The sequence below is a fragment of the Anomaloglossus baeobatrachus genome, chromosome 7, assembly GCF_048569485.1.
Source record: "Anomaloglossus baeobatrachus isolate aAnoBae1 chromosome 7, aAnoBae1.hap1, whole genome shotgun sequence".
Classification (NCBI taxonomy): domain Eukaryota; kingdom Metazoa; phylum Chordata; class Amphibia; order Anura; family Aromobatidae; genus Anomaloglossus; species Anomaloglossus baeobatrachus.
This window is the reverse complement of record NC_134359.1, coordinates 295,736,903-295,746,848: the sequence shown is the minus strand read 5'-3', so window position 1 is coordinate 295,746,848 and position 9,946 is coordinate 295,736,903. Positions and strand designations below refer to the sequence as shown.

Below are 9,946 nucleotides of genomic sequence, written 5' to 3'. Positions count from 1 at the left end.
GGTAAAATAAATATAAAACAACTTAAAAACACATAAAAGATTGACCTTTTGTATTTTACATCCAATAAAACTCAAAATAGAAAAAACATAATGCCATAAAAAAAAACCAAAAAAAACAATATAACCACCATACAAATAGAGAAAAGTAGTAAGAAAAAATTCCCCAACTTTCTAAATGCCTTTTCTGTTTGTTACTTATTGTTTTCGCATATTTTTTGCTTTTTGCCGATAAATACGACAAGTCTCGTTTCTTAGGGTAAAAAAAAAAATAATAAAAAAAAAAAAAAAAGAACAAAACGTCCCGAGCAGAGGACGGAGGGTTGTGTGGAATTTGGACGGACGCGACGTAACAAAGTAATAAAGACAGGAGGGAGATTTGTGTGATTGATGGATTCAGGTCAGATGAAATTGAGCGTGTAAGACGACGCCGGGACGTGTGACGACGGTATAAAAGCTGCCGGGTTCTCACACTCCTTGCTCCGATAAGGCCTGTCGTCAAGGCGTAGACATATAAAACTTGCGCTGCCGCCTACATATTACATGGGGAGGGCACAAGAGCTGACAATCTAGGATGACACGAGTACCACAGCTCGCTGATCAATAGTCCTGAATGTTTCACCACTATACACTCTGCTCCGATCCCACTCTCACCTCAGGGGCTGGTGGTCCTGCTCTCCGGATGCGGCTCCGTAGGTCCCATTCTCGGCCCCGTAGATCCCGTTCTCTTCCTGGGCAGAGGTCATACTGCCGGTCTTCTGTGCGGAGGACGTGCTGCCGGTCTTCTGTGCGGAGGACGTGCTGCCGGTCTTCTGTGCGGAGGACGTGCTGCCGGTCTTCTGTGCGGAGGACGTGCTGCCGGTCTTCTGTGCGGAGGTTATAGAAGTTTCAGTCCTGTGTTAATAACAAAAGAGTCAGAAGTGGTGGAGGCAGGGGGAACACAAAGCTTATGGGGCCCAGAAGCCCCCTCCCCGCCTGGGTCACCCTATACCGCCCTGTGCCATCTGCTGCGGCCCCCTTCCCCTTCCACTTACTGCGCGCTCTCTGCGGTCTGTGTCCGCTCACGTACAGCGCTCAGCACAATAGGTGACCTGTATATATGCAATCCCAGCAGCTGCCGCCCGCTATCACTTCCGTATTTCTCTGCTGCAGTCAGGGATTTTTTTTTTTTTGCTAAACGTGACTCAGCAGATCCAATGGTTCCCGAAAAACAGGAAGTGAGTGATTGTGGCGTGACTCAGCAGAAAGCGGGGAGCGGAGGGAGGACGATCCGCAGGAGCCGCTCGGGGATTATACCTTACATATAATAAGCAAGAAAAAAAAAAGTAAAAAATATACAGATTAAAATATAACAAACAAAACATGAGACTGATACAGAAGGGTGCTCTGTACTCCTAACTAGTGATGAGTGGTGTACGGTGCCTTGCAAAAGTATTCAGCCCCCTTGAATTTTTCAACCTTTTCCCACTTTTCAGGCTTCAAACATAAAGATAAAAATGTGAATGTTCTGGTGAAGAATCAACAACAACGGACACAATTGTGAAGATGAAGGAAATTTATTGCTTATTTTATACTTTTATAAAAAAATAAATAAATAAATAGATTGGGGCGTGCAATATTATTCATCCCCTTTAGGTTAATCCTTTGTAGCGCCACCTTTTGCTGTGATTACAGCTGCAGTCTCTTGGGGTATGTGTCTATCAGTTTTGCACATGGAGAGGTGAAATTCTCGCCCATTCTTCCTTTGTAAACAGCTGGAGCTGAGTGAGGTTGGATGGAGGCGTTTGTGAACAGCAGTTTTCAGCTCTTTCCACAGATTCTCGATTGGGTTCAGGTCTGGACTGTGACTTGGCCATTTTAACACCTGGATACGTTTATTTGTGAACCATTCCATTGTAGATTTTGCTTTATGTTTGGGATCATTGTTTTGTTGGAAGACAGATCTCCGTCCCAGTCTCAGGTCTTTTGCAGACTCCAACAGGTTTTCTTCAAGAATGGTCCTGTATTTGGCTCCATCCATCTTCCCATCAATTTTAACCATCTTCCCTGTCCCTGGTGAAGAGAAGCAGGCGCAAACCATGATGGTGCCTCCACCATGTTTGACAGTGGGGATGGTGTGTTCAGGGTGATGAGCTGTGTTGCTGTTACATATCATTTAGCATTGTGCCCAAATAGTTTGATTTTGGTTTCATCTGACCAGAGCCCCTTCTTCCACATGTTTGGGGTCTCCAGGGGCTTGTGGCAAACTTTACACAACACTTTTTTTATGGATATCTTTGAGAAATGGCTTTCTTCTTGCCACTCTTCCATAAAGGCCAGATTTGTGCAGTGTACGGCTGATTGTTCTCCTATGGACAGTCTCTCCCCCCTCAGCTGTAGATCTCTGCAGATCATCCAGAGGGATCATGGGCCTCTTGGCTGCATCTCTGATCAGTCTTCTCCTTGTGTGAGATGATAGTTTGGATGGACGGCCGGGTCTTGGTAGATTTGCAGTGGTATGATCCTTCCATTTCAATATGATCGCTTGCACAGGGCTTCTTGGGATGTTTAAAGTTTTGGAAATCTTTTTGTACCAAATCGGGCTTTAAAACTTCTCCACAACAGTATCACGGACCTGCCTGTTGTGTTCCTTGGTCTTCATGATGCTCTCTGTGCTTTAAACAAAAAACTAAGACTATCACAGAGCAGGGGCATTTATACAGAGACTTGATTACACACAGGGGCTTATATTTATCATATACTATAGTTACTTGTGATGAGCACCGAGCACCCGATCATGGTAGTGCCCGCTCATCACTAGTTACCAGTACAGAGCACCTCAGCATGGTAGTGCCCGCTCATCACTAGTTACCAGTACAGAGCACCTCAGCATGGTAGTGCCCGCTCATCACTAGTTACCAGTACAGAGCACCCGAGCATGGTAGTGCCCGCTCATCACTAGTTACCAGTACTGAGCACCCGAGCATGGTAGTGCCCGCTCATCACTAGTTACCAGTACTGAGCACCCGAGCATGGTAGTGCCCGCTCATCACTAGTTACATGTACAGAGCACCCGAGCATGGTAGTGCTCACTCATCACTAGTTACATGTACAGAGCACCCGAGCATGGTAGTGCCCGCTCATCACTAGTTACCAGTACTGAGCACCCGAGCATGGTAGTGCCCGCTCATCACTAGTTACCAGTACAGAGCACCCGAGCATGGTAGTGCCCGCTCAACACTAGTTACCAGTACTGAGCACCCGAGCATGGTAGTGCCCGCTCATCACTAGTTACCAGTACAGAGCACCCGAGCATGGTAGTGCCCGCTCATCACTAGTTACGAGTACTGAGCACCCGAGCATGGTAGTGCCCGCTCATCACTAGTTACCAGTACAGAGCACCTCAGCATGGTAGTGCCCGCTCATCACTAGTTACCAGTACAGAGCACCTCAGCATGGTAGTGCTCACTCATCACTAGTTACCAGTACTGAGCACCCGAGCATGGTAGTGCCCGCTCATCACTAGTTACCAGTACTGAGCACCCGAGCATGGTAGTGCCCGCTCATCACTAGTTACATGTACAGAGCACCCGAGCATGGTAGTGCCCGCTCATCACTAGTTACATGTACAGAGCACCCGAGCATGGTAGTGCTCACTCATCACTAGTTACATGTACAGAGCACCCGAGCATGGTAGTGCCCGCTCATCACTAGTTACCAGTACTGAGCACCTGAGCATGGTAGTGCCCGCTCATCACTAGTTACCAGTACAGAGCACCCGAGCATGGTAGTGCCCGCTCATCACTAGTTACCAGTACTGAGCACCCGAGCATGGTAGTGCTCACTCATCACTAGTTACCAGTACTGAGCACCCGAGCATGGTAGTGCCCGCTCATCACTAGTTACCAGTACAGAGCACCCGAGCATGGTAGTGCCCGCTCATCACTAGTTACGAGTACTGAGCACCCGAGCATGGTAGTGCCCACTCATCACTAGTTACCAGTACTGAGCACCCGAGCATGGTAGTGCCCACTCATCACTAGTTACCAGTACTGAGCACCCGAGCATGGTAGTGCCCGCTCATCACTAGTTACCAGTACAGAGCACCTCAGCATGGTAGTGCTCACTCATCACTAGTTACCAGTACTGAGCACCCGAGCATGGTAGTGCCCGCTCATCACTAGTTACCAGTACAGAGCACCTCAGCATGGTAGTGCTCACTCATCACTAGTTACCAGTACCGAGCACCCGATCATGGTAGTGCCCGCTCATCACTAGTTACGAGTACTGAGCACCCGAGCATGGTAGTGCCCACTCATCACTAGTTACCAGTACTGAGCACCCGAGCATGGTAGTGCCCACTCATCACTAGGTACGAGTACAGAGCACCCGAGCATGGTAGTGCCCGCTCATCACTAGTTACGAGTACAGAGCACCCGAGCATGGTAGTGCCCACTCATCATTAGTCACGAGTACTGAGCACCCGAGCATGGTAGTGCCCGCTCATCACTAGTTACGAGTACAGAGCACCCGAGCATGGTAGTGCCCGCTCATCACTAGTTACCAGTACAGAGCACCTGAGCATGGTAGTGCCCGCTCATCACTAGTTACGAGTACAGAGCACCCGAACATGGTAGTGCCCGCTCATCACTAGCTTCCAGTACAGAGCACCCGAGCATGGTAGTGCCCGCTCATCACTAGTTACCAGTACTGAGCACCTGAGCATGGTAGTGCCCACTCATCACTAGTTACCAGTACTGAGCACCTGAGCATGGTAGTGCCCGCTCATCACTAGTTACCAGTACTGAGCACCTGAGCATGGTAGTGCCCACTCATCACTAGCTTCCAGTACAGAGCACCCGAGCATGGTAGTGCCCGCTCATCACTAGTTACCAGTACTGAGCACCTGAGCATGGTAGTGCCCACTCATCACTAGTTACCAGTACTGAGCACCCGAGCATGGTAGTGCCCGCTCATCACTAGTTACAAGTACTGAGCACCCGAGCATGGTCGTGCCCGCTCATCACTAGTTACCAGTACCGAGCACACGAGCATGGTAGTGCCCGCTCATCACTAGTTACCAGTACAGAGCACACGAGCATGGTAGTGCCCGCTCATCACTAGTTACCAGTACCGAGCACACGAGCATGGTAGTGCCCGCTCATCACTAACGTGTGTGTGGGGAGGGTGAGATCAGAGGTAACGGATAGATAAAAATAGACGTCTTGGAGTCAGATGACCGGTGAGAAGGCAGAAAAAAAATAGATATTTGAGCTGTGGATGCGATTAAGATTAAAAAACAAAATGGGGACAGATGTAATTTCCCGGCTCTCCCTGTGCCCTCGGAGATCTCCAGAAGCTATGCCTGCCCTGTTGGGGAGTCAGCCGATGATACACGCTTCTAGCCACCTGACCGCTGCAGCTAATCACAGTCAGCAGTGATTCTATAACTCCTAGGGTGCAAACCGCGAGGGCACTGGACGGTCATGAGGATGATGTACGGACTGTGAGCCCCTGCGGGAGCGCCAGGGCTGAGACTAGGTCCATTTAATTATATCACCACATAACACAGCTTTAGGGGTATTTCAGTGTCAGAAAATACATGTTTCGTAGCTGCAGTTTGTTTTAAAAAAAAAAAACAAAAACACAACCCATACTGCGCCTTACTCACCCTCCCCAGGTCCGACACTGCTTCTGGTGTCTGTTATTATCGGAGCGGCTGCAGCGCTGTGGAAATAAGACATTAGTGCTGCAGACGATAACAGACACAGGGTACAGAGGCAGAAACTCAGCACTGGACCTGGGGAGGGGGAGTAAATCACTGTTTAATTTTTTATTTTTTTTTTTAAAGTGGAAAACCCCTTTAAGGGTAAGGGCACAGGGTAGAATGATCTGCAAGTCTCCTCACATGGCTACTAATATTAGCACAACAACATAACAAGCGCCATGATCAGCACAACAACAACATCAGGAGCCAGACGACAAGGCCCTACAGAGCCAGCGATGTGCCTGGTGCTATACATAGGCAGCAGTGTATACGCTGACTGATGGCGCAGGAGTTAGGCTAAGTTCACACATCCTGTGTTTTGCATCAGTCACAATCCGTAGCCTTGAGGAATTACGGAATCCTGCAAAATATTTTGCAGGAATCCTGTATTTCCCCATAGACTTCTATTAGTGACGGATTGCGACTGATGACCCTGCGTTGCATCCGCTGCGTCGCGGTCCGTCGTTTTTGACTGACCGCCGAGCGGGGAGCAACGCAGAATGTAACGTTTTTCGGGCCGTCAAAATTAACGCGCCGCACAGGAATCCGTCGCCATCCGTCAAGCTTGTAATGCATGTCTATGGTGCTGGATTCCGTCGTAATCCGTCTTACAACGGAATCCAGCGCAGGATTCCGTCATGCTCTACTGAGCATGCCCAGCATGCTTGGCACGCCCACTGGGCTGTCCCAAACACAGACGGATCATGACTGATCCGTCAAAAAACGGACGCACAGCGGATGTAACGGACGCAACTGATCCGTTTTTTCACAGGATTCCTGTGAAAGGAATCCTGTGAAAAACACATCAGTTGCATCAGTTGACATCTTGAAAATGACTGATCCGTTGCTGACGGACCTGACGGATTGAAAACACAGGATGTGTGAACTTAGCCTTAGTGTGTGGGTACTGTACTGCTCCTCTATTAATGCACTACACGGCGGAATGTAGGTAATGCATGTACTATATGGCGGCATTATGCACCATGTGACTGTATTAGACTCTATGTTATGTCATCAGCAAATACTGGAAATGCTAAATTAAAGGGGAAGATCATGACCCCCCCCCCCCTCCCCCCAAGGCAGACGGGACGTCTCCATCCACACCAGGGACATCACACGGCAATGGACCTGCAATAAGTCCCCGCCACATACATGATCCACGGGCAGATCTGTGAACCACAGAAATGCAACATCACCCCCCCGAATTATGGATAAACTACAAATCCCAGCATGCACTGAGAGGATTTTGACCCGGTCTGGATTAAGCAATATAATTAGGCATTACATGTTAGTAATAAGTAATTCTACTATTATTTCAGCACCATGTGGCAGTATTATTACGCACTACATGAAAGTATTTTGGCTTTATACTGTTATTTCAGCATTATTATTAGGCACAATATGGTGCTACTGACACTCTATACACTGTTAAGTCAGCACTATGTGGCAGTATCATTTCTTCAGTGTATGATGGTAGGTAGACTGTATACTTATTAATTCAGCACTATATGTCAGTATTATTATGCATGGTGGTATTCAGGCTCTGTATGTACTATTATTTCAGCAGTATATAGCGGTATTTCAGCACTGTATGATTGGAGCTAGGCTCTGTGCTATTATCTCAGCACTATATGGCAATATTTAGGCTCTATGCGATTATCTCTGCACTATATCGCAATATTCAAGCTCTGTGCTATTATCTCAGCACTATATGGCAATACTTAGACTCTGTACTATTATCTCCGCAAAACATGGCAATATTTATGCTCTGTGCTATTATCTCAGCACTATATGGCAATATTTATGCTCTGTACTATTATCTCAGCAATACATGGCAATATTTATGCTCTGTGCTATTATATCAGCACTATATAGGCTCTGTGCTTTGACCTCAGCACTATATTGCAATATTTAGGCTTTGTGCTATCTCAGCACTATATGGCAATATTTATGCTCTGTGCTACTATCAGTAATACATGGTAATATTTAGGCTCCGTACTGTTATCTCAGCAATACAATGCAATATTTAAGCTCTGTGCCATTATCTCAGCAATACATGGCACTATTTATGCTCTGCACTATTATCTCAGCACTATATGGCAATATTTAGGCTCTGTACTATGATTTCTGCACTATGGCAAGATTTAGGCTCTGTACTATGATTTCTGCACTATGGCAAGATTTAGGCTCTGTGCCATTATCTCAGTACTATAGGGCGATGTTTAAGCTCTGTGCTATTATCTCAGGACTATATGGCGATATTTAGGCTTAGTATTATCTCTGCACTATATGGCGATATTTGGGCTCTGTGCTATTACCTCAGCACTATACGGCGATATTTATGCTATGAACTATTATCTCAGCACTATATAGTAATATTTCTGCTCTGTGCTACTATCAGTAATACATGGCAATATTTAGGCTCCATACTGTTATCTCAGCAATACAACACAATATTTAAGCTCTGTGCTATTATCTCAGCAATGCATGGCACTATTTATGCTCTGCACTATTATCTCAGCACAATATGGCAATATTTAGGCTCTGTGCTATTATCTCAGCACTATATGGCGATATTTAGGCTCTGTGCTATTATCTCAGCAATATATGGCGATATTTAGGCTCAGTGTTGTTATCTCAGCACTATATGACGATATTTAGGCTCTGTGCTATTATCTCAGCACTACATGGCGATATTTAGGCTCTGTGCTATTATCTCAGCACTATATGACGATATTTAGGCTCTGTGCTATTATCTCAGCACTACATGGCGATATTTAGGCTCTGTGCTATTATCTCAGCACTACATGGCGATATTTAGGCTCTGTGCTATTATCTCAGCACTATATGGCGATATTTAGGCTCTGTGCTATTATCTCAGCACTATATGGCGATATTTAGGCTGTGTTATCTCAGCACTATATGGCAATATTTAGTCTGTACTATGATTTCAGCACTATATGGTGATATTTAGGCTCTGTGCTATTATCTCAGCACTATATGGTGATATTTAGGCTCTGTGCTATTATCTCAGCACTATATGGTGATATTTAGGCTCTGTGCTATTATCTCAGCACTATATGGTGATATTTAGGCTCTGTGCTATTATCTCAGCACTATATAGTGATATTTAGGCTCTGTGCTATTATCTCAGCACTATATGGCTATATTTAGGCTCTGTGCTATTATCTCAGCACTATATGGCAATATTTAGGCTCTGTGCTATTATCTCAGCACTATATGGCTATATTTAGGCTCTGTGCTATTATCTCAGCACTATATGGCAATATTTAGGCTCTGTGCTCTTATCTCAGCACTATATGGCTATATTTAGCCTCTGTGCTATTATCTCAGCACTATATGGCAATATTTAGGCTCTGTGCTATTATCTCAGCACTATATGGCAATATTTAGGCTCTGTGTTATCTCAGCACTACATGGCGATATTTAGGCTCTGTGCTATTATCTCAGCACTATATGGCAATATTTAGGCTCTGTGTTATCTCAGCACTATATGGCGATATTTAGGCTAAGCGCTATTATCTCAGCACTATATGGCGATATTTAGGCTAAGCGCTATTATCTCAGCACTACATGGCGATATTTAGGCTAAGCGCTATTATCTCAGCACTACATGGCGATATTTAGGCTAAGCGCTATTATCTCAGCACTACATGGCGATATTTAGGCTAAGCGCTATCTCAGCACTATATGGCGATATTATTTGTGTACAGGTCACTTAGATATGTGAATAAAAAATGACAACAGAAATCTGTTGTGTTACACAGTCTTAGCATGCTGGAGAACTACAAACCCCAGCATGCGCTCACACCTGTGCTGCAGTCACCGCCCGGCCTCCTCTGCGGCCTCCTCTGCAGCCTCTTCTGTGGCCTCTTCTGCTTTCTCCGCTCGCCTCTGACCTACTAATCCTCTGCAGGAAAAAAACAGGAAGCGCTCGTCCCCATAGCAACCGGCAGCGCGCGCCTGCAGTCACAAGACGCCCCGCACTGGGAAGGATGTTGTTTTTTTTTTTTTCTTTTCAACATAAAGCTTTATTGATACAAATGAACACTACAAGGAGGCGGGAGGACGGAGGCGGCAGTAGTGACTTTCAGCGAGAAGAACATTAAATCCTATGGCCTCCCTCATTGTGTCTGCAAAGGTCGCCACAAACCCTACCGTCCACTGACAGCTGACAGAGCT

General features: G+C 46.2%; 1 protein-coding gene across 2 annotated transcripts in view; it reads right to left on the bottom strand.

Moving 5' to 3' along the window:
• The window catches only part of LOC142245612 (heme oxygenase 2-like), a 19,778-nt gene extending 10,057 nt beyond the window's left edge, over positions 1-9,721 (bottom strand). The window contains exons 1-2 of one of the 2 annotated variants that reach the window (XM_075318467.1): positions 9,576-9,721; positions 652-891 (exon numbers count right to left, since the gene is read on the bottom strand). In XM_075318467.1, the coding sequence (XP_075174582.1) occupies positions 652-743 (92 nt within the window). In that variant the 5' untranslated portion in view covers positions 744-891; positions 9,576-9,721. Of the gene's footprint in view, positions 1-651; positions 892-1,031; positions 1,156-9,575 lie in introns of those variants that run through there. The other variant, XM_075318468.1, reaches the window with a different exon arrangement.
• Between the last annotated feature and the right edge of the window lie 225 nt (positions 9,722-9,946).